The 25490-nt window shown below is 39.2% G+C and overlaps 1 protein-coding gene across 1 annotated transcript in view; it reads left to right on the top strand.

Moving 5' to 3' along the window:
• The first annotated feature begins 1297 nt into the window (after positions 1-1297).
• The window catches only part of SETBP1 (SET binding protein 1), a 478472-nt gene continuing 454279 nt past the window's right edge, over positions 1298-25490 (top strand). Inside the window, exons 1-2 of the mRNA XM_051969680.1 lie at positions 1298-1707; positions 21155-21817. Of these exons, the coding sequence (XP_051825640.1) occupies positions 21332-21817 (486 nt within the window). The 5' untranslated portion in view covers positions 1298-1707; positions 21155-21331. The remainder of the gene's footprint in view (positions 1708-21154; positions 21818-25490) is intronic.

The raw sequence follows: 25490 nt of genomic DNA, 5'->3' as shown, positions 1-25490 counted from the left end.
AAAAAAAAATGCAACCAATTTTATAGCCTATCACATGTTGTCTCTTTCTTTCCCTCTCTCCTCTCCCCCCTCCCAACAGTGCTTCTGTTGTGTCAGGTAGTGGCAGTGTTGAGCGCAGTAACCCAGCTCAGAGCACTGCCGTCCCTAGGTCTGATCATTCCCATTTTGACTACTGCAGGACTCGGAGAAAAACAGACACAGAAGGAGTGAGGGGTGGTGGTGGGGTTTGCTGAGGGTGTGGGGGGGTGGGGAGGAGTGCAGGGTGAGAGACAAGGGTGAGGGGGGGCGACCGAGGGAAACGCGATACGAAGACAGAGCTTCCAGATCTGATTTAACAAACTATTCTTTCTCTCCCCCTTTGAACAACTCCTCTTTCCCCCCACCCCCAATTCATCATTTAGGAAGAGGAAAAAAAAACAAAAAACAGGGGATTTTTTTCCCCCACTTAGCCTCATCTATGAAAGGGAAGGAAGCTAAAGGGGAGCGGTTTGCTAAGTAGTACGCTCCAACGTTTCACTCCAAGAGCAAACCCGGGGCTTGGAACAGCACGCTTGATTTTTCTGTAGCCTCCTCTCCAATTCTCTGCCCCCCACCCCCTACCCCTTGGCTCACTCCTCCTTTCCCCCCCATTTCCCCCTCCTGCTTCAGGACTTAGAAGAGGCTAAGGAGCAAGAGAAGGAGCGGGCGACAGGAACACACGCGCGCACACCACAAACACACACACACACACACACACACACACACACACACACACACACACACACACACACACAGATTGAGAGAGAGGAGGAGGGAGGGAAGAGGAGAGCGAGCGAGCGAGAGAGAGGAGAGCGAGAGCAAGAGGAGAGAGAGGCAAAGGGGGTGGGGGTGGGGGGAGGTGGATCGGTGAGCAATGGAGCAACAGCGGCAGCCGCAGCAGCAGCACTAGCAATCGCCGGCGAGGGAGAGAGGAGAGAGGAGAGAGGAGAGAGCAGAGGAGGGGAGAGGAGAGCAGAAGAGAGGAGAAGAGAGGAGAGGAGAGGAGAGAAAAGCTTCGGAGCTGATTAAAACTGCAGAGATCAGCAAAACCTCTTTCGCTCTCCGTGCACCGTCTTCTGCAAGCCAAAAAAGGGGGAAAGAACATTTTTTTTTTTAAAGAAAATCAAATCAATTCCACCATTAAGGGGAAAAAATTGCATTGATCAGAGACTGGATTTTTTTTTTTAATGGGCTCCTGCTAAAATTAGCCCAGACTGCTGTGTGTGTGTGTGTGTGTGTGTGTGTGTGTGTGTGTGTGTGTGTGTGTGTGTGTGTGAATTTGATTACTCCAGGACTCCTCAAGCTCCGGAGACGCCATTTTCCCCCTTGATATCTCTCTCTATAAATCTATCGAGCTGAGCTGGGCAGCGTCGGGAAGCCGCCGCGGCGCTGGGCTGCGGGGCTCGGGGGCTCCGGGGGCTCCGCGCTCGCCGCCGCCGCCGCCGCCGCCTCTATGCGCTTTCTGCCCCCCTCCTCCCGCGCCCCCCGTGCGTGTGTAGCCCGCCCGCGGCTCCCTGTTTGACAGATGGTTATCGCGATGGAGTTGCCGCAACAGCACCTTTGGGGGCTCGGGCGAGCGATTGAAACCGGGATCTAAAAGCCGAGAGAAAGAGAGAAAGAGACAGAGGAGGAGGATCGAGCCGAGGCGACAGCCCCCCTCCCGAGACGCGCCGGCCTTTTGGGATATGGGTTAGTAAATACCATCGACCTTGAAAAACAAAACAAAAAACAAAACAAAACAAAAAAGCAAAACCCTCGGAGCGGGAGAGGAATCCTGAAACCATCGCCCGGGCGTCCGGGGGTTCGCCTGAGGAGCGATTTGCCTGAAAAGGATGTGAATGAGGAGTAGGATTATTATTATTTTTCCAGCATGCAAAAGTTAATGTCTCTCGGTTGGGGGGGGAAGGGGGTTGCCGTGGCATTGGGGTAGGGGCGGCGGTGGACCGGGATGCTGGTCTTAGCCAGGAGGGTTGGGATGTATGGGGGAGAGCGATTCTTGCGGGATCTTGGGGGTGGGGAGCGATACTGGGCTCGATTGGAATGGCTCTGTGGCGGTGGAAGGGTCAGGCTTGGCGGGTTGGGAGCTTTTTGAGTTTTGCATAATCTGGTTTTTCTCTGGTTCTCCCCCCCCTCCTCCCTCCCCCCCCCCCGCCCTTTTTTCCACCCAACGTCGGTCGTGCTGCCTGCTGATGGTGGCTGGCGGGTTTGGTGTGGGCTGGGGTGAACTCAGAAAAAGAGTGGAGGGAGCTCAGAAAGGGGTGGGAAGGAGGTGGGCTTGTTTTTCTTTTTTCTTGCTCTCCCCCCCCTTTTTTTTAACTTACAGGTTAAGTGGAGCTAGAGAGCTACATTGTAACCTAGTTGTTTTTTTGTTTGTTTGTTTGTTTTTTTTAAGGGTGTGTGTGTGTGTGTGTGTGTGTGTGTGTGTGTGTGTGTGTGTGTGGAATGTATCAGAATCTAACGTGTCATTAATAGAAAGAAGAACCAGGGAAGATATGGTCCAGTTCTCTAAGGTTGGTGTGTGGTTGTGTATGTGTATTAGTGTCTTTCTCTTCAGATCACATTGAGTGGATTTATGTTTGTTTCTTCTTTTTTTTAATTTTCTTTGATACTGAAAGGACAGGCATTCCCTAAAAACAGCAATTTGCTATAATAAACTCTGTGTTTATGTTTGTGAGGAGATAGAGGGCAAGAAATTAATGGAAGAATTACCCCTTCTGTGATTTTCAGAAGGAAGCAACTAACCAAGAAAAACCTCCTACCCCTAAAAAAAATTATTTATTTAGATGCCTCTACTATTTGGCCAAAATAACCTTTTAGATGCTTCTTATAGATATGAGTAGATTAAACTGGTAGTGCAAATATTTTAAAGAATGATGATAATGGTGATGATGGTTTTTGAGTTGTGTCTATGATGGGGAGGATTGTTTAGAAATCTGTTCCATGTAATGTTGATTCTTTAAATGAAGTTACTGCTGAAATGCTGCCTTCCAAAAAACAAACAAACCCACCAAAAACCCAAACCAAACCACTGCAACCCTTCCCCCACCCCCCAACTCCATAATGAAATCCGAATTGGAAATATTTTCATTGGAGATCTGAAAGTTTGCTTGATTGGTAGTAGGAGATATGTCTTGCTTATGGTACCTTAACCTATTGCCTCCGGGGGTTTTTTCCTATTGCCCCCTGATGTAGCGTTTATTCTTTACATGTGTCTCTGTGTGATTCCGAGTGTGTATGATATCTGTCTAAAAAGGCAGTTGAGAGAAAGATTTCCGATTTGTTTCCGCTTCAAATAAACTCTACTGATAATCTCATGGTTGACGTCTAATGCTAAAAGGGCAATTTGTGTGTCTTCTTATCCCTGGAGAAACTCTCCCCAAAAGAGCAATTTCTGCTGAGGTGTATAGTAATCCTTCTCTTTCGTTCCCTTTACTTCCCCCAGCTCTCATATCTTTTCCCCCTTCTAAAGTTCTGGGGTAGGAAATTCAGTATGTAAGAATTGTCAAAACTACTCTTTTGCTTTCCCAGCCTTGCCTTCCTTCCCCTTCTTCCCTCTTTTCTCCCTCTTATTTTTTTTTCCCATGGGTTTATGCCAAGATAGTTCTGAAAAGCAAGTTTCCAGGAAACAACTTGTCAGTTTTAGGTTCACCCCATCCCCATTCTTTTTTTGGTTTTCTGTCAAGTAGTTAAATTTGATTTGAGCCATCCTCTCCTTTTTCTTCATTTGAAATGTAGAAGTGTGGGATGTGGCAGAGGGTTGATGGAAAGTTATATCTGAGAAACTGGTACTCCATTGTGGATGGGGAGGGCAGCATCCACTATGCCTGTTGGAGTTAGAGGTTTGGCATCAGATGAGTAGGGTAACTAAAGGGTGGATGAAGGGTGAGGGTGTGTGACTGAGGGGAGGGAACCTGGGTCAGTAGCACTTTAGAAATATAGCTGATGCTTTTATAAATCCCTGGTCAGTCTCTCCCTTTCTCCTCCTCCTGTTCTCCATTTCTCTGACCCTTAAACTCCCAGAGAGATGAAACATATCTTTCTTCTATAGATAACTAGGCAACTTGGGATGCTTTGGAGAGTTTGGAATGAGAGAGAGAGAGAGAGAGAGAGAGAGAGAGAGAGAGAGAGAGAGAGAGAGAGAGAGAGAAACACTGAGATTTCGGAGACGGAGACAGGAAGAGAGAGAAAGACAGAAAGACACACAGAGAGAACAGAGACACACAAACATAGAGAGACAGAGAGAAATAGTATCAGACCGAAGATGCTGTGTTTTGTTGTTTTGTTTTTTTGGGGGGTTGACTAATAAGTTAACCAATATATAGGGAGAGATAACCCTGTTAGCAAGTTTCCAGAGAGGATAAAGAGTGTATGTGGCTTTTGCCTACAGTCATTTCTGATTCTCAGTTGTTGGGCTGGTATCAAGCCTAGACTGTGGAAGATAGTAGTAGCAATGTAACCTGACCTAAGCTCAGGGAAAAGGGGGTAAAGAGCAAATGTAATAGGCATTCAGAAAAGGGGAAAATGATATTTCTCATTTATGGGGAAAATAGAGTTATTGGAACAAACAAATGGGGCTGGGGGTAGAGAGAAGAGGTGGCTAGGAGGGAGATAAAGAGAAAGTATCTCCTGAGCAGTGTACTTTCTTGGGGAATGTGTCTATTACTACTTTTGGAAAAGAAAATATCAACCGCCATATGAGTTTATTGATGCAATTCCTAAGATGGTTTAGAGAAGTGAAGGGTTGTAATCTGATCCTTTTGTATGTTAACATCAGGAGCTTATGCAGTAAAGAACTGCTGGGAGTTCCCATCTTGCACTTTACCCAGCAGACACCAGTAATGGTCCATTATTGACCCAACAGTCCACTCAGCTGACATCCTTTCCAGGAACACAGGAATTGTTTCTCTTCTTAGTGCCTAGTATGGTGCTTAGCACAGTGCCTAGCACATAGGATACTTAGTAAATATTGTTAACTTTTGGTGTGTCTTGAAATAGAGTGGAGGTAATGAGAGAAGAGAGAAATCTGGGACAGAAATCTTTGATAAGTAGGTGAAAAATTACCAATTGAGAGAGAATTTTGCTAAAGAAGAAATAAATAGGTATGCCCTTCCCTTCAGATTTTCCTATTTAATTCCTCCTGTTATCTTGGCTTTCACTTCCATTAGGGGCCCAATCAATAGTTCCCTGGCACTAAAGCTAGAGTCAAGGAAAAAAAAGAGTTCTGTCAAGAATGTCCTTTCATCTCTACTAGCATGTATGCAAAAGGAGAAAGATGAGAATTAGTCAGAGGAATGGGACATCCTTTCTGGGTTCCTGTGGAGTCACTGACTCTTGGCTCTCCTTCAGCCTCCCAGAATGCCAATTTTTTCCCTTGGAGACTTGAAGTTTTAATTGAAACCAGAAAGCTATTGAGAAGGGACCCAGCCAATTTCTCTCTCCTCCCCTCTATTTCCCCTATAACCCAGGGATGGGAAATAAATAAAAATTTTGGTGATGGTATTTTCAGTTTTTTCAACTTTGGTTCCTGCCAAAAAAGGAGGTGAATTATTATTAACACATTAGCATTTTTGAGGAAATGTGTTGGCTAAAAAAAAATGAAATAATGTATTGGTTTTGCTTAGAGACATATAGTATTGAAGATTATGGCAGAAGAAAATGGAATTGCTTTGGTTTTAAATAATTATGGAGTAGGTATCCTCCTACTTGAGGTTTGTAAGACAAATGCAGATCAGTTTCAAAAAAACCTTTAGGCTTTTGTTGCTGTTAGCTGTCACTGTTTTTCCCTCATCCTCAGTTTCCTCTGTAGAATGGGATTATTGGTCCATCTTCATTCTGTGAAATAATATGGACATGAGCAATAAATGTAAATTATATTTTAGCCTATTCAGCAAGGTGCTCTAGCCATATAAATATAGTTATTGGTATTTAGTGTCTTTGTGGTTTTATTTCTCAACCTCTCCTTTGATTCATAGGAGCTCTCCTGAGGTCACAAATACTCTACTTGGTATGAACAAAAGGGTGATGTGCTTAGAAAAGAAAACACCCGGACACCCACTGAGCAGACTTCATGCAAAAGAAAAAAAAATGCAGCCCTAGGATATTGTTTTGGCTCTGCATTTTCATTTCCTTTTTTCTTCTTTCTTTTTCTTGGGCCTCTGACTAGCATCTAAACACCTCCTTAGGCTGAACCAAACTCTGGAAAAGTAACACTCTGAGACAGCTCTGACCTTGGATGACAAGATCTTGGAGAAATCACTGACTCTTAACTGGCTTTCTCCACAGGGTTCAGTGGTTCAGGCCAAGGCTTTCCTCTGCTGTTTGTGTTTTCCTTTAGGCAATTTCCCTTCCCCAGAACTGAAAGAAGAGGGGGGCAGGGGGAGGGGGAGAAAGCTTTGGCCTTTGGTTTGAAGACCAGCACTTGGATGACTTCTGACTCAAACCAGAGTGAATGATACTGGTGTCTAATGAACCACATAAGCAGCCCTGAAGTCTAAAGCCTTTCTCTGGCTGTAGGAAGTGGCCCCACTCTCCTCAGGAACTGATGACTGATTATGATCAGCAGGCACAGATTAACTCCCTCATACTCTTGTAGAATAATTACAGGCAAACAGAGTTGAGCTGACCCTCATGTTACTAAAGGTGCCTGATTCTTGTAGTGCTAGGGAAGGATGAGGGGATGGTGAACAAATGAGAGTTCCTAAGCTCTGTCAAATTAGAGGGGGGAAAGTTCTCCTTCCCCGAGCATATTCTCCTATCACTGATAATCTCTTCTATGTAGGACACTTTATATTTCTCCAGAATTCAAATTTGTAACTCGTCTCATTTTAGTTCCAAGATATCTGTAGGAGGTAGGTGAGACAAGCATTATTATCATATTTTGATAGAAGATCAAACAGAAGCACAAGCTTATCAATGGAATTTCTCAAAATATCACTAAGATTTAGTTGCAAATCCAGATTAGAACTCAGTCAGGATATAGAATAAAACTAACGTCAGATCTCATCACATCGTACATGACACAAGAACTCCCAGGTGCCAGGAGATCACTTTGATTGGTGCCAATCCATTTGGTTCCGATATCCAGTAAGTTCCAGAGAATCTTTGGACAGGTCTAAGACAGTCAAGAAAGATCTCTTTTAAAAGTTCAGTTGAGCTGTGCAGTTCTTGTACCCTTGACCAGAGTGCAGATAAGGAAGCAATCTAGTCATTTACTTCTCTTATATCATTCATAGGCTCTCAAGGGGCAAGAACAATTTAATGGATGAGGTGCCCATAATGGAGTGAGAATAAGAGTCCCCACAAGTAACCTCATAGGCAGTGGCAGAGATAACAATTTCTTGCTTTTAGCTATATTTTATAGATCTAAATAGGCATGGAAGAAAAAAGAGGTTAGCATAATTGGCCTGTACTGGATTTTGTTTGCACCAAAGCTGGGATGCTTATTGTTACTAAGAAAATATTTCATAGTACATTTGTTCCCTGATCTAGCTACTCTTTCTTTCATGTTCTCTCACATTTGAATCAGGTATCAGGAAAGTTGAATTTTATAGACTATAATAGGCTCTTTGCTATTGGTCTCCTTACTTTTCTTTGAATAAACTATGAGCTCTCCCAAATCTTTGCTTTTTTCTCCTATAGTTTCTTGGTAGGATACTTTCAGTATTTATTACCTGTCCACAGCTTACAAGTCCTTAAAGCTAAGTCAAATTTCAGTCTTCATGAACTGCTTCCTGATCACTCTAGTCCTCACTTATCTGTCCTTTTAGAATCACAGGACTATGGATTTAGAACTTGAAGGGGCTTTTGCTAATTGTATGACCTCCAAGTTGCTTGACCTCTCTGAGACTATTTCCTCGTGTGTAAAATGAGAGGGTTGGACTGGTTGACCTCTGAGGTCCCTCTTGGCTCTAAATCTATAAGTGATTTGACTGAAGTTGAATAGCTATCAATCCAGGTTGTCTAATAGCAGTTATTGCTAGTATCACTCATTTGACAAATGGACTGCCTTTTCTTCTACTATTGAGTTATTATTAAACTTTCTTTTTGTTTATATGTTATCTCATTAACTAGACTCTAAACTTCTTGTGAGAAATAGTCATGTCTTATATTTTGTGAACTTCATAGTACTCATCACATTTCTATATCCCAGTACTGTTTTATTTTAAGTGTATTTGGGTAGAGGGCTGTTTTGAGAAATCCTATAATAATTCCATTTCAAAAGAAATTACTATTATAGGTCTCATATATGGGGGGATTTAAAAAATGAGGATGTTCGAGACAATATTCTTTTAAACTTTATTTTACTGCTGTCCAATCTTAGTTAATAAACACTTTGCTTAGTTCATATCTATAGTTGTCTCAGTGACCTAGCAATAGATCTAGCCTGTTTCATAAAGAAAAAGAAAAGAAAACTGGTGATCTTTTCACTTGACCTCTAACAGTTGAATTCTCAAATCTGTCTAAGGGGACTGAACCAAGATCATCTATCTAATCAATCATAATTATGTTGAAATATGCCTAAATATGCAAAGTGTTCTGGAAAGTGGAACAGGTTAAAAATGAATATGTGATAGGTTGAATTATTCTGGGAAGGCTTTATGGAGGGTGGGAATCCTGGACAAAGTTTAGAAGAAAAGATGTTTGGTGGGTAATAGTGGCATGTGAAGATGTGATTTGAGGTAGTATTTGAAGGGGTGAGAAAACTTTGATCTTCCTCTCACCTTGTCTTCTTTGGTATAACTGGACAAGGGAGACAAGGAAGAAAGTACACTGCTGGAATTTTTCTGGGGAATATGAATCTATTCCTGCATTTAGCTTGCATCCTAAAATCTCTCCAGTTCTGACTCTATGGAAAAGCCAGCGTTTCAAATACAGGAGAAACTGATTTCCTCAAATGGTTTCTAAGCGGCTCAAAATCAGGAGTTGTGTCTATTTTTTGAAAACACTTCTTGCTGCTGCTTCTATCTTCTGTCTAAGGTTTACTTGCATAGTTTGTATCTGGTAAATATGTTTTTGTCCTAGAGGGAAGAGGGCAACTGGTGGCTTCTCTAGGAAACAGAATTGAGAGTATGAGAAGTCTAATTTTTTTTTCAACTCTCTGAAATAGCGATTTTAATACCTTCCTTGTCTATCTCAAACTGTTTTAGTAAGGTTCAAGTTAATGAATGTATTGGGAAGTATTTTGTAAACTGCAAAATATTATACAAATGTAAGTTAATATTATTAAAGGATTGGGGGTGGAATATGTAGGAGGATAGGGAGAAAAATAAAGCAATACTGTTAGTTAAATTAAATAAACATGAAGACTTGGACTCATTCATTTTGCTTGCCAAGGATTTATAGAAAGGGGAAGGAACTCTATGGGGACTGAGAACAGACCAGATGAATTTGGATTGGATTGGAGGGATCTGTATGTCAGTCATGGGACCATAGGAATTTCTATTTGAAACACTTGGGTCATGGAAGTTGTTAGTGATGTGGAATAATTAAAAGCTGTAGCAAAAACCAATGGAATCATTAGTAACAGTGTCTTTTGAGGAATTTATTATTATTTCTGTTTTGAGAACTTTGAAATGCAAAAAAGAGATCGTTAATCAAAAATTACAAAGGTAATTAGATATAAAGACCTTGTACTTGTGATTTTCTCTTCCTTCTATCTTCCCTCCCTCCCCCTCTCTTTTCCTATTTTTCTTCCTTCCTTCATCTTTTCTTCTCTCCCTTTTCCTTCCCTCCCTCCCTTCCTTCCTTCCTTCGTTCCTTCCTTCTCATCTTCCTTGTTTCTCTCTTTCCTTTCCTAGATTGAAAGGGTCTACCCCTGATTGCAGTCCCACTGTTTATTATCTTATCACCACAGGAACTTTGATTAGCTCTATTTCTGATCAGGGTCTTTTTGCTTCTCCTTAGGTAATATGTGGGCCCCTGATCTCCTGGAGCTCACTTTACTGATGCTGGGCTTAGTTTGGACCCTAGATCTTTTTTTTTTTTTTTTCAGTTTAGAATTCCCAGACTCAAGAAATCAGCCAACCTTAGCCTCCCCAGTATTAGGGCTTAGAAGCATAGCTCTTGTACCTGACCATGAGGTTTCTACATAGCTTTTGAGTACCAGTCACAATAATGTTGCTCCAGAAATGTGCTTGCTGATATGAGGCATGTAAAAGAAAAGTATGAAAAAGTATATAAAACACTGTTAACAAAGTTACAATATTGTTGGAGATACAAGACTAACACACATGAAGCAGTTGATGAATAGTTGGTGAATGAAGCATTGAATAGTAGTTAATCAAAGAGTGAATTGTGTAGTTTAGATTATGAGACCTATAGTTTAGAGAAGTTCAGAGGAGTATCTGGAGTGGGCAGGGAGGGCTTCATGGACAAGCTGGGACTTGACTTAGGGAGAGATGGAAAGGGGAAGGCATTACAGGTAGATCTAAGACAGGAAAGAGCACTGGACCTGGAAATCAGAAGGCCTGGATTTTAGTCACAACTTTGATATGGTGTTACTGTTTAATCATGGGCTGGGCATTTAACTTCTCAGAGCCTTAGGGCAAAATTATACTTGTACTACTTACTTGGATGTGAGGAAAATGTCTTGTAATACTTAAAATGCTACAGAAGTGTGAGGGAGTCTAAAAATGCTTGACAGGGTTTGACAATTCTATCATAGTCTTTGAGTCTGTAACTGTATAGTACATGCCATTTGGTTTTTCACAAAATATGGACTTTGGACAGTAGAATTTTCTGACATTAAAAAAATATACACATACATATACATTGCTTAAGGGAAAAAAGGACTATCTTTTTGCAGGGGGCAGCCAGGTGGCATAGTGAAGACCTGAATTCAAATCCAGACTTAAACGCTAATTGTGTGATCTGGAGCAAGTCACTTAACCTTGTTTGCTTCAGTTTTCAGGTGTGTAAAATGAACTAGAGGAATGGCAAACTGCTATACTATTTTTTGCCAAGAAAATCCCAAAATAAAGTCATGAAGAGTTGGATATGATGGAAATGATGTAATAATGACAACAATCTTCTACATTTTTTGCCCTTGGAGACTACCCATTTTGCTTACACTAAGTTCTGCCTATAATTCTAGGTTGGATGAATAGCAAAGGTATTAGGTAGGGTATAGGGAAAACCTAGATGGATTATTCTGGGCCACTGCAATGAAACATGACCTATTCTGACCCAGTTGAGAACTGATTATTCTCTGAAATCAGGAGGGCTCTCCAGCAGACAGCAGAGATGTCATCATCACATTTCACTGAGGATGAGTCATGTGGTAGGAGTAGAAAAAGTTTTGGTCTTGGAATCAGAAAACTTGTGCATAAACATGCTCTTTCTGGTATGAGCAAGGATATAGTCATCTCTCTGTGTCTGCATTCATGTGCATATGCTTGCACGAGCACAAACACAAATGTGTATGAGGGGACATAGTCTTTCTCCAGAAAAAAATTATGGTGTAGGCCTCCTGGAGCTGCTCTTCCCTCCCCCCCCCCCAATTTATCAGGATTAGAATTTCTACCTATAGAAAGAGGAGAGAAGACCATATAAAGCAAGCCTGATCTGTAAGTCTTTTGGTATTCAATGAGCTTTAGGTGCTTGATTCAAGGATTATATTAAAAGCAAGCAGTTGCTAACCTTTCATTAGGAGAATGGTATTCTAAGCTTACTGTTCATTAGTGGGAGATTCCCTTGTGTCTGTCTTTTGCTCCCATTTACATTTCCTTCCTTTATTAGGAAGAGAAGGGTCAGAATTTTGGAGCACTATTCTGACTATTCAGTGTTCCTGATGTGACCATTAATTAATTATTTGATTGATTAGTCAATCAGCAAAGTTATTGAGTGCCTATTATATGCCAGTTCCTATGCAATTTTGTGAAAGATACAAGTCATTGTCCCATAATCAGGAAGGTTAAAATCCCCTTGGGAAGCCTAACTTAGCACAGGAGAAATAGAAAACAATATGAGGCAGAATGTAAGTGTTGAGTGACATTTTCCAGACTCTGAGTGCAATAGGAGGTCAGAGAGGAAGGAGATCACTGGGATTGGGAGATTGGGGATCAAAGTAATCTCTTTGAAGAGGTGGGGCTTAAAGAACGGGTAGAAATTTGGTTAGGAGAAAAGGGAAATAGCAAGGTAGTCATTCTAAATAGGGACAATATAGGGACAGTAGTATGAGCAAAAGTACAAGGATGGAAACAATATTTCAAGAGAACAGTGAGGAGACTGACCTAATAGGAATAAAATCAGGTCACATTTATTTAGTGCTATAAGGGTTTGCAAAATATGCATTTTCTCATTTGATTGATGTTCTCTAGGTATTAATAGTCTCTCCAATTTAGGATCATAGCTCAAGAGCTAGAAATGGTCTTATAGGTTCTCTGGTTCAATTCCTTCGATTTACAGAAAAAGACACCTAGAAAGATTAATTATCTTGTTCATAGTTACAGAAAGTACATGGAAAAGTTAGGCTTTCAGTTCAGACTTTTGACTCCAAATGCAACAAATTTCTCCATTGTGCTAAAGGAGGCTAAGCTGAAACCAGGTCCTGTAACTTATACGTCTCAGAAGTCATATTTGAACTTTGGTGTTCTAGATCCCAATAGTAGGTAAGAAAAGAAAAGAGTGAACTGTGTAGTTCTGACTATAAGGTCCATTCTAACCCGTTAGTCAAACCTATGAACCCCTTTTCAGAAGACTATTTTTCTTGAAATAGAGGATTCTTTGTGTGAATGAAAGGTTTCTGTGAAAATCACACTGTAACAGCCATGTCTCTAGGAAAATAGGGGTACTCTCCTTCCCTTTTCAGTTATCAAGCTGGTAGGTGAAGGATGGCTTGGGTAATGGGGTTCTGCTGAGAGTGTGAGATCAATCTTATGCTTTCCATCAGTACTATGTTCAAGACACTACAGAAGTCAAAACACTGACCAGGTGTTCTTAGTTTTGCTGATTCTTGGACATTGGACATTGATAAAGTCATCATTGAAGCTCTCTTGGTCTGTCATTCACATTTTGTCTCTTTGAAAATAGTAGAGTGGCTTTTCAGAGTTGTAGATGACAATCAGTTAACAAACACCTACTGGACATAGGCATAGTGTGCCTGATTCTGGAGATACTAAGATAAAAATTAGAGACCTTATCCTTAAGCAGCTTATGGGTTATCTGTAGAGCTAAATGTGCATAAAAAAATCAATGTATGAAAAAAATGATAATGTATATACATATATAGTATATGTATTTTTTTTTGTTTTAGTAAGATCGCATTAATGTCATGATGATAAGGAAAGTCTTCATCTAGAAGGTGTTGCTTGATCTGAGTTTTAAAGGGGGTATAGCTAGGGCAAAGATGTAGAGATAGGAAATAGAAATGGTTGAGTATAAGAGACATCAAGAAGGCTGATGTGGCTGGAATCCAAAGTACAGAAAGGAGAGTAATATATATTAAGCATCCGTAGGTAGGTTGATAATAAAGGTAAGATATTGAGCGCTTAGTTTTTGTTCAACAAAGGTTATTATTAACTTATATTAACTTATTCTGTATGTCTTCTCTCTCAATTATCTTCAGTTTACTTCATGTATATCTTGGTTATATATAGTTGTTTGCATGTTGCATTCCCATTAGACTGTGAGAAGAAGGTCTTTTTTCCTTTTTTTTTCTTTGTAGTTTCCATGCTTAACACAATACTTTGCATTTCAAATAATCATTTCATAATGAATATTTATAAGTTGACTTGACTGACTACCCTTATGGTATGGGGTAGTTTTAGATTGAATGAAGCAATCAATCAATTAACCAGTATTCATTGAGCAGATATGAAGTGTTCCTATGTAAGAATGATTTAGAATCTATAAGACATAGAAAAGGGTATTTTTAAGACAGAAAAAACCTCATTGATCATCTATCCTAATTTAACTGAGGAAAGTAAGATCTAGATTTTAAGGCCCATTCTGTCTCTAAATGCTAAAGTCTGGAATAACTTATCAATAGTCACATAGTTGATTGGAGGCAGAATGAGGACTTACCTTGTTATCCTAAGCATTAGATCTGAACTCTTCCTACCTTATCAATAATAACTGTTCTCTTTCAATAATAACTGTTTAATAGTTGGGGGTCAAGGGGAAAAATTCAGAAGAATGTTAGACTAATAAGAACTGAGGATATTAAAAATGAATTAAATTATATTGGATAGATGTTCTTTACAACTCACCAAGGGAAAGATATAATTTTGTAAAAGGGAAAGTGATATAGCTCATAGATTCTTAGAACTATAAGGATCTTCAATTTTGGTTCAGTTCAATTTAGTAGTCAATGACTAAGTGCTTACTGTATGCAAGGCCAAAGCCTATGCTAAGGATTGGGTATTGTCAGACAGAAGTGCACAAGTTTCTCCCTTCTGGGAACTTGGATTCCACTAGATCTTGATTATTTAGTTTAACACCTTCATTTTCTTGGTAGAGTTGAAGTTCTTAACCTGAGGTCAGAGAACTTGTTTTAAAAATATTTGGAGAATGGTATTTCAATATACTTGGTTCCCTTTGGAATTCTATATATTTTATTTTATACTTTAAAAAAGATATTATTCTGAGAAGGACTGCTTAGGCTTTACCAAACTGCCAGAGAGGTCTCCTGATGCAAAAATGGTTAAGAATCACTGGAATATAGAAACTAAAATATAGAAAGATTAAGTAGCTTGCCCAAAGTCAAAGAGTTTACAAAGAGCCAAAGTAGAACTATCATCTAGACTGATGACTTTCAGTATTCTACTCTTTCAATTAGTTATTTAGTTAAGAAGAACTCATTTAACACTCTTAATGCCAGACTCAATGTAAAGTACAGTATACAAGTAAAGTATACAAAGCAAGGCAAAAACCAATACCTTTCCTCAAGGAACATACATTTTAATGGGGGAGACCACATATAAATAACTCGGTGTGTCCTAGATCCATAGAAGGGAGATGGAATGCCATTTGAGAGGGGAGGATGCCATTACAAGTTGGGAACATCAGGGAAACCTTATAAAGTGGGATTGTACCTGAGTTTAAAAAAAAACAAACAGGAAAGTCAGGCAAAGGTGAGGGAACAGAGTATTGCAAACAAGGGCCATAACTATTACAAAGGCATAGAGTCAAAACAGTTTGGAGCATCATAAACATTCATGGAGTCAAAGTGAGACTTGAACTACATCCAAGGGATATAGTAGCAATTGGGATAGATTGATGGGAAACTGGAAGAAAATGCCACTTCAGGTTCATTAGTTCAGTTGAAAGAATGAAAATAGTCATGGTTGGGACCTGTGATTTCTTTAGCACAATAGGACTACTGTTAGAAGGGACCATTTCATTGATCAGTAGAACTTCTGATATGGAAACTCCCTCCTTACAAATTCAGATCAGCAGCTTCTTTGTGGCTTAGAATCTGAGAGTTGTTCAGGGCACTGACAACTTAAATGAATTGTTCATAGTCACAAAACCAGTTAGATGTCAGAGGAAGAACTTAAATATAGGTTTTCTTGGGCCCCAAAGTTGGCAGTCTATCTATTATTCTGTCTCTTGAATGCATGAATTATTCATAGGACAGTTAGAAAATGTCTAAATAGAACAGAAGGTACATGATTGAGAAAAATAAGGTTTTATCAGAACTGTGAGACCAGGGGATAGTGGTACCTTGATAAATTCAGTCAAAAATGTTTTGCTTTCATGAAATTGGAAATATGAAGTCACTGAAGGATTTGGAAGATTGTGACATATTCAAGGTGCATTTTGAGAAGCTTAACCTGGGGCTTTCATTCCGAGTGATTTGATATCGTGGATTAAAGCTCTCAATCTGGAGTCAGGAAGAACCAAATTTTGTCTCAGATACTTGCAATGTATGTGATCCATGGACAGTTACTCAACTATTTTCTGCAAAGTTTCCTTATCTGCAAAATAGAGATAATAATAGCCCCTACTTCACAGGTTTGTTGTAAGGCTAAAATGAAGTAATATTTGTAAAGTGCTTTACAGACCTTGAGATGCTATGTAAATGCTACTTTACATTTGTAGCATTGTTGTTATTACTGGAAGACAGTGTAGGCAGGGAGAATTCCAATTAGCTAAAAGGAATCTCAGAGCCCATGCAGTTCATTCAACCCTTTCTTTATGCAGATGAGGATACTGCAGCCTGTGGAGGTTATGTAACTGATCAAACAATTTACAACAGGCAGAATTTGATTCCAGGTCTTCCAATTTAATTTCTTACCACTGTACCACAGATCTTATAATCCTAAAAGGCCATTGCATCATCATAATAATAATAGTTCACTTTTATATATGGTCTCTTGGTTTTTAAAATGCTTCTTATTCTCCATTTTTACTCCCACTGTGATACTGAGAGAAAGGCAGAATAGGGGTTCTTCCCTGAGTATGGGGTATGTTATTGTTCTCTTTTTATAGAGACCATGGAGTTTTAAGAAGGCAAATAAGTTACTTAGGTAAGTATTAGACTGGAATCTGGGTCTTCTGATTGTAGTTTAGTTTTTGCTATGATGCATCCTGCTTTTTTCTAATTAAGACATAAAATAAAATAAGAACTTAGATAGAGTTGTAGCTTTAGGAATGGAAAGGAAAGGAAAGGATGGGTATGGGTGGATGGAAAAGGATGAAGAACTAATATAGGTTCCCTGGGCTGCTGGGATTTCTGTTTACTATTAAAGGCTATGTGGTTTAATAGATAAATCACTGAATCTAGTTTTCAATCTTGCCTTATACATTAGTTGTACACTTTGGATAAGCTGCTATCCTCTCTCTGCCTTCATTTCCTTATCTGTAAAATGGGAATAACAGCAACATCTATCTCCCAGGTAATATTAGGTGTGATTTGGATATTAGGTATTTAGAACCACTATGTTCCAAATTGCTTCAGGTTTTCTTTAGTAGAACAAAGCTAATTTTCTCTTTCCCTCTCTCTCTCTCCCTCTTCCTCTTTTTCTTTCTCTCTCTCTTCTTCTCCCTTTCCCTTTCCCTCTTTCCCTCTCTGTGTTTTTCTCTCTATCTCTGTGTCTGTCTCTGTGTCTATCTCTGTGTCTGTCTGTCTGTCTGTCTGTGTGTGTGTGTGTGTTTCTCACACACACACACACACACACACACACACACACACACACAGGCTTGGAAATCATTGCCAGGTTTTTAGCCCATTGCCCTTAGAGTACCACTAGTCTCTCATCACCACGCAGCTAGTGAAATGCCATATGGGAATCTTAAAAAGAATGGTGTTGTCCAGAGGTCCTAGGCTTGAATCTTTGTTATTCAGTATATGAACATATACACCAGCCTTTAATTTGTCTAGATATCCGTTTCCAGATCTGACAAATAAAGGGATTGAACTAGATGATTTCTAAGATCTGTTCAGCTCTAAATCCAATTAATCTTCTTTCTCTCTTCCCACTCTTAACTCCTTGAGCTTACCCCTCAGTTATTCAGAGAAGATGCCCTAAGAAACCCTCATCCCAGATTTCCAGGGTCTACTGATTCACCTCTTAGAAAGGGTTAACCTTTTTTTTTTTTTTTAACATAGGCAGGAGAAAAGCACAGTGTGTTCATTGTGTTCTTTCTCTTAGAAGTAGTAACTGACTACAGGAATGTGACAAGGAAAAATAGTTTCACCTTGTATTGATATTCCCGTGCATCTGCGTGTGTTTGTCTATGCATATGTGGATATGTTCATTCATAGGACTGTGTCATTACATCTGGATTTGGCAGCCTTTTCCCATTACTTGATGGGACGTTGGGCTAAGTGGTTGGAATTATGAACTTGGCCCATCAGGTAAACACTGGGGAAAAGACCAGCGGAGGAGGTACAGAGTGCCATGCACTGCTGAAGTGAACAGACAAGTTAGGCTTATTTCTTTGGGGATTCTTTCTTTTATCTCCCACCCTATTGGGGTGTGTGTGTGTGTGTGTGTATGTGTGTATGTTTGCAAGAAGCTGGAGCATAAGGCAGGAAAAGCAGAGGAAGCCCAGATTATTATTCTGTGGCCATGGTTTGGAATCTTCTCAGCAGCTGCCAAGAGGCAAATTAACAGTAAGTGCCTCCGTGAGCCTAGTAGTGTGCTGAGTGCTGGCAGTGTGCTCTAGGATTGCAAGCATAGATAGAGGACATATCTCTGACTGTGAAGGAATTTCCTGGAAATCAGCTGGAAACCTAAGATCTATATTCTTGAAATAGTGGGAAAAGCTATGAAGGACTAGTAGTAATCAGCTGTCAAAATGTGTGCTTTGGGAATTCAGAAATGAGAAAGAGAGCTTTTCCAAGAGTAGGAGGGTCATAAGTGGAATCTTCCTTAAAGAATGAGCAAGATATAGTTGGGGAGAAAGTCTGAGAAAACTGTATGAGTTGAAGGTAGAAGTTATTAGTGGACTTATTTATATTTTAGGAACAGTGATGGCATTTAAAGTGTTTCATGAATTACAGTGTCCTGGTCAATTACTGAGCTATGAATTTTGTCTTGTTTCATTTTGGTTGACATAAATTTATTATTTTTATTAGTGTGGGCAATCCCTTGCCTGTAACTTAAAGTCTTACAATTTCTTATCTGGTGCTCTAAGAAGTTATGACTTGTCCATAGTTGCAAAGTTTATACAAATTATGCAGTGTCAAAAGCAGAACTTGCCCCCAAGGCCTTTTTAACTCTACTATCCCTTTTCTTATGTTTTTTTTTTTTAAACTGGACTTCTGATTTAATTCTTAAAGGGAACTCCCAGATGAGGAATTCTCTCTACCAATAATTTAGGTCTGCATCTGTTTCTGCAACTTACAGTTGTAAGGAATTGTCTGGGGTGCCACAACTTTAATTGACTTGTCTGGGATTATATAATATTTCCCAGACAATTCCAATCAATTCATTTATTTTGGATCTTCAGATTTCTGTTGTTTTGAGTATACTTAAAGTGGGAACTACTTATATGTGGAAAAATCTGTTATGATGTAGTATGATGTGGTATATAATTTCTTGAACCCTAAGCCAGTTTAGTTTCCAGGAATTATTCATGGTTCCCTCTCATGCAAAGTCACCAAGTATGACATTATAGAAAGTTTTAAGAATTTAGTTGTGGCTTTGAAACTGTTGCTAGATTGTAGAAGAGGCCTTGAAAAAGTTAGAAATAGCAGCTTCAGATGATACTATTCCTGGGGTTAGATAGAAATTATTAATAAGATAAGAAAAGCTCTGAAATCTGTTGCCAAATTTTCTTTTTGTTTTTACTTTCTTTTGATGAAGTTATTGTCAAAAAGAAATGGACAGGTGGGTAGCTCAGGCTCTGAATGAGCTTCAAATTATTGATTCATTCCAAGAATTGGAAGAGACGTCATCTATTGTCTAATTCAGCCTTGAAAACAAGGCAGGAATCCTTTATACCAGAAGTGTCATGCTATCTATCACACTTCAGAGTTGGACTGAACCAGCGTCCAGGGTAACTGGGAAGTATTAAACAAAATACACAAAAATACAATAAAACATAGAAAATGTTAATATGTGGTTTTCTGAATCCTTATGTGGCTAGTAGGGATTCTTATATATGATTTCATGGCCTTTAAGTTTGACTTCCTTCTTCTAATACTTCATTACTATGGATTCATTCTACTTTCAGCTTGAATAATTCCAATGATAGGGAACTCCCACCCTTTCAGCTCAACAGCCTATTAAACTTATAGATAGTCCTTTTGCTAGAATTACCCCTTCATGGTGGGGTGGTAATTGGTACAAAGACACTGCCTTCTTGCCAAGCTTAGATATTTCCAGAATCCAAAAAGTATTTCAATGTTTCTAGGGAATCTGAGAAATGGTGACATCTAAGAAACTTTCCTGACATCCCTAAAAGCCCCTTACTGCTAAGAGTTGCTTGATAATACTAAAGGGGAGGGGGGAATCTTAAAATCCTTCCTTATTTCAGTGAATGAATGCTTTTCAGGTATAATTATGCATTTCCCTAAATGTGAAATATTTACCAGTCAAGTCTTTAAATCAAAAACAGATTTAAAACCTAAGAAATCCATGGGATGACTGTCTTTGCTACTACTAAGATAGTTTAAATGTGTCAGATGCTAAGTTGAGAAGATGAACAAAATGACCTCGATTTTCTTCTCGCTTCTTGCCTTGGGACTCTCGAAAACCACTGCCAACTGAAAGCTTTTTTGACTAGGCACTTCAAAATTATGAGTGGGGAAGAAAAGGAAGACCAAGATACCAGACTAGGGGATTATGTGATTTAGTGATTTAGTTCAACTATTTCTAGTATGGGTGATACCCAAATGTTTTTTGTCTCTACCAGGAACAAATGAGAGAGGAGAAATCTTGGATAACTGTCCTTAGCTCTCTGGATTGCTTGTAGAGAATAAGGAGAGAATTAAACAAATTTGTGTCTTCATACTACAATGAAGTAGATATCTTTCCTTATAAAAAATAGCATATTTTAAATTCATGCCAATTATTAAAAAAAAATCCCTGTTATATGCTCAACAATTTTGTGCTGAACTTTTTTTCTCTTTCTTTCACAGCCTGAAATCTAAACTTTACATTGCTTTCAAGAAATAAAGGGGAAAGGTCAGATAGAATGTTCTTCTTTCAAATGGAATAGCTTTTGAGAATGGAAGGCATTGAGGTAGAGCTAAGTTAACCAGCCTGTGCACAATTTACTGAAGGTCAGGGAGTAGTTGTGGAAAGCCAGAATAAAATAAACACTTATATTAACCTTGTTAGACCAGAATATCACCACTTCAAACTTCTCTTCTGTTGAGGTTGGGGTTTTAGCTGTGGCAATGCCACCTTCAATGTCGATAAAAGAAGTCTCCAACTTCTACTTTTCAATTCCTGGTAGAAGAAATTAGTGAAAATCAGTAAAAAACAAACAAACAAACAAACAAAAACAAAACAAAACAAAACAAAAAAAAAAAAAAACAGAGGAAATCAGTAAAAATAAAAATTTGTAATTCTTTTCTCTTTCACTCCTCTTCTCTTTTTCTCCTCAGGGGTTGTGGAGAATTCAGTATGGCTTCCCTTAATGTATTTTCTAAGGCCTTAGGTGGGATGGGTAGGCTCATAGTTTCTATAGAGATCTTGGGTTATCATGCCTTAACTGCTGACTTTTTCTCTCTGTTTCTCAGTTGTAGATCTGGTCACTTCTGAACATCTCGTCGTGTCTGGACCCCTGTGACTCTGAACGCAGTAGCAAGACATTCCTGTTTTGGGGACTTTGGGTGTTTTCTCCTCTTTTTAGTTCCCCTCCCCCTCCCCTTTCCCTGTCCCCCTCCTGAGAACTCCTGTGGGACTGTTGGACTGTCATGGAGTCCAGGGAGATTTTAAGCAGCTCCCGCCAAAGGGGGGGTGAGAACGAGTTCCTGTCTGTCACTTCAGCCAAACCCCCAGGCACTCCAAGCTGTCCAGGGGAATCTTTGCTCCCTGCACCAGGATCTGGAAAAGGAATCCCAGCAGGGGGAGAGCGGATGGAGCCGGAGGAAGAAGATGAGCTGGGCTCTGGACGGGATGTGGATTCCAACTCTAATGCAGACAGTGAGAAATGGGTGGCAGGAGATGGCCTGGAAGAGCAGGAGTTTTCTATCAAGGAGGCTAACTTCACAGAGGGGAGCCTGAAACTTAAGATCCAGACCACTAAGAGGGCTAAGAAGCCACCCAAGAATCTGGAGAACTATATTTGCCCACCTGAGATTAAGATCACCATCAAGCAATCTGGGGACCAGAAGCTTTCACGTGCTGGGAAAAATAGCAAAGCCACCAAGGATGAGGAACGAAGCCACTCAAAAAAAAAGGTAAGGACTCATATATGTCTTATTGCTCATGTATTTTCCAAGGCTTGGCTAGCCACTGCTTATACTTCTTCAAACATAAACCTTAAGGCTTATACAGATAAGACCTACTTTTAATCAAGTCCCAAAAGGGAAAGAAGTTGTTCTTCCTTGATTTATCTTTCTATGTATTTCTTACCTACCTTTCTTGATGAAGAAGACAAAGATCTGATAACACTATCACCATGTTGTCGGAAGGTCTGATAACAGAACTTGTGTCCTTTGTCAGCCTCAGATGACTGTGTCAGTTTTATGTTTGATTGTCAGTCAATCAGTCAGTTTGATTGTAACTGGAAGTGTGAAGGTCTTCTGATACAGTGCTCAGAATGTAAACAAAGAAACTGTGAAATTTCAATTCAATAGAATTGAATTCAATTAAATTAAAGGTGAGATTGGAAGTAAGGGAGTTCTGGTGAAGTGAATTTTCTGGTTAACTGAGTTGATTTCAGCCTTTATTGTTTGAATCACTCTTGACATTTTCTGGGCAGGTGTCTACAACATTAAGCCTACAATCTTAGTAGCTTTACTGGGTAACTTTAGTCTTGTGATCTTTCATGGTCTTAGGGTGGTACTTTTGAACATCAAGGTGATGATTTCTAAGAATGAAGATGAGTATAATGAGAAGGTAGGATAGTCTACTGACTCTTCTAATGTCCTAACTCTGGGATATAACTTGAGCTTGGATTTTAAAACTAAATTCGTGGTATGCGTAGGTCTTTTCCCTTAAAGATCAGCAAGAGTCTCAGTTGAATGGTTTTAGTTAGGTAAATTCCACTTAATAGAGGTTTCACTGTGTTAGGCATGGATTTGTAGGAGTTACAAGAATAAATATTATTAGATAATAATTTCTCTTATGATAACAACCATCTGAACCAAGATTGCCATCCACTTCCTTTTTTAAAAGTACATTTTAATTTTTTTTTTGTTTTTATATCATCTGTGTTACTCTCTGTATCTTTGCTTTTCTCCTTTCCCAAAAAGCCATTTCATATAACACATAATTTTATCATTATCCATTCCTGGCTTCTTTGTGGTTATCATTGTTTCTGACAGACACTTACAATACCATGTAGGTCAAGAGCTCATTCTCTGCTCCATCTCCACCTATACTTGGAGTCTTCATTGTCTGGTGATTGAGAATACTAGAAGGGATAAGTGTCCCTACCTACCTAAGTTCTAAGGGAATCTTTTTATAGTCTGGGTATTCCTATAAACAATCTTGACCTCATTGGTTCTTTGGTTTCCAGGTAGCACTTTATAATAATACTGATCCTACTGCCTAGTTAAGAATTACTTACTTCTTCAGTTTAAACCCAATAAGCTGAGCTTATTGCTAGATTGCTGCATTTTAAAATCAAGAGAACTTGAATCTTTAAATTCTGTGAGTACAAAGGACCCTTGAGAATTTTTACTTCGTACCCACAGCTTAAAAGTGTAACTTTTCTTTTTTATTAGGTCTTTTTGATCACTTCTAGATTCTCTTTGTATTAAAATACAATCTCACACGCACAGAAATCAAAGGGTGTCTCAATCATTTTGAAAACTTTCTAGAATCATGAATGATTCTATATGAAATCCTTTAAAAATGCATATCTGCTCTGGATTTGGAATTTCATGATGATGTAAATGTGCACCACTGACTCTACTACTTTGTTGTAACATCTATCATGTTAGGTGGAGATCGTGTAAACAAATGCCTCTGTCTGTTTCCCTTTATTCCCAGTGAAATGGAAGGATTTGAATGGCTGCCCATAGAACAGCCATCACCTGTTTCTTTTGGATTAAAAAAAAAATCCAATTCTGTGTCCTGGGGAAAAACCCCAACAAGTCCTTGTGCTTTAATAGGTACCTCTTCTGCCTCTTTTAAAGCCAAAAGAATTGCCCCCAGGATTACCTTGTGCCTGTTGGAATGCCTCAGAGTACCTCAGGCTACCCCTTGGAATCCATGCCTTGGGACTGATTCCACTGATGACAATGCCAGCAAGTGCTGTGTGGCATACATTTGCATATGCCAGTGCTCAGGCAAACCAGTTTCATTCATGGAGTTGGGCACCCTCCTCTAGATGCTGGTGAGTCTTAATTGAATCTAAGATGAATTCCTTATCTGTGGTGCATTGTGCTAATTCTGATGTGTGACCAGACAAAGGAGAATTCAGCACTTAGCAGGGACTGGAGGACTGGGGAGCAGCAGGAAGTTTAGTGCAAAATACTGGATAATTCCAGCATCAGGGCAAGGGCTTCTCACACAATATAGAGGGTCATTTGGAACTTGGTTCTTATCATACTTTTCAATCTGACCTTTTTTTACCCTGTGCCTGAATTTTTTGATTCCTAGGGAAGGGAAAGCCTAGACAGCTGAGGTTATCGGTGAGGTGGGTGAGCTCCTAGTCTAATTTCCATAACATTGTGACCAGACTATTTGAAGGATGATGGAAGTCATTTCTGTGTGAGTGCATGCTTAGGCAGTGGGCCCAGTGTTAGTTACCATTAGACATTTTCCATTGATGTGCTTTAAAAATATGTCTTTAAAAAACAAAGAATCATAAAACTAGCAGTGAAGGGACTAGATGGGATATTAAAAAGGTGAAAAATAAACTGATATCTGTGAATTTAAAAGCTCAGATTTTCATTTGGGCATAAAATTGCGGTGTTAGTCCTTTGTGTAGAGAGAAGGAACTGAATTTCCTTTAAGCGGTCAGAAGCATCATTTCTTTTCTTTCCTTTGCTCTCCTTTCCTCTTTATTCTTCTCTTCTCAACAGTTCTCATCTCTTCTTTTCTTCTTTTTTTCTTTTTTCCCTACAATCTCGCTTTAAACTCAGATTCATGACATAATGATCTTTTTCATGGAGACCTTGTTTTTTAACTGCATAGCTTTAGATTGACTTCTGTAGCTCTACCTTACACTTAATCAATTCTAAAGTCAACACTTCCCTCCCCCAAAAAGACCATTTTGGGGCAGGATTGGTTAATTTATTCAGTTAAAATTAACAATTTAATGCAGTGAAATTAATTCTGAATTTAACTCAAAGGACCTGAGTTCAAATTTTGGCTATATTATTACCTTGGACAAATTAGATCTTCGTTTTCTCATTTGTAATAATGAGAGGATTGAATAAATGACTTCTAAGGTCTCTTTAAGTTCTGAGTTTATGATCACACAATCCTTAGACATAGCCAAAGTCATAATTGGTTTGCCATTACTTTAATTCAGTAAGAAAAAAAATTGCTGAAACATGAGTGATAAATATTCTAGCAAACTGAACTACCATATACATTCTCCCAATTAAGTCCATTATAGGTATAAACTTGTATTAAAAACTTTCATGCCACAATTTAGTCATAAAGCATGACCTGTCAAACAGAATTAGATTTACCTACAGGTGGATTTGGGGGGAAAGAAAAGTGAGAAAAGAAGTACAAGGAATAGAAGAGGAAGTGAGGATTTTATAATTTCCAAGAAGTGTCTTTTGCATGAAAATTTCACTTCTTCCTTACAAGTTCCCTGTGAAGTAGATGCATTTTATAGTCAAGAAAACTGAGACAGATGGAGGTAAAGCAATTTGTCCAGTCACACAGGTTGTGTCTCAATCTGGATTTGAATTCAGATCTTTTTTTTTTTTTGGGGGGGGGGAGGAG

This window comes from Antechinus flavipes, chromosome 1 (assembly GCF_016432865.1).
Source record: "Antechinus flavipes isolate AdamAnt ecotype Samford, QLD, Australia chromosome 1, AdamAnt_v2, whole genome shotgun sequence".
Lineage (NCBI taxonomy): Eukaryota > Metazoa > Chordata > Mammalia > Dasyuromorphia > Dasyuridae > Antechinus > Antechinus flavipes.
Note: the sequence above shows the minus strand (reverse complement) of the source record. Positions and strands in the feature narration are given on the sequence as shown.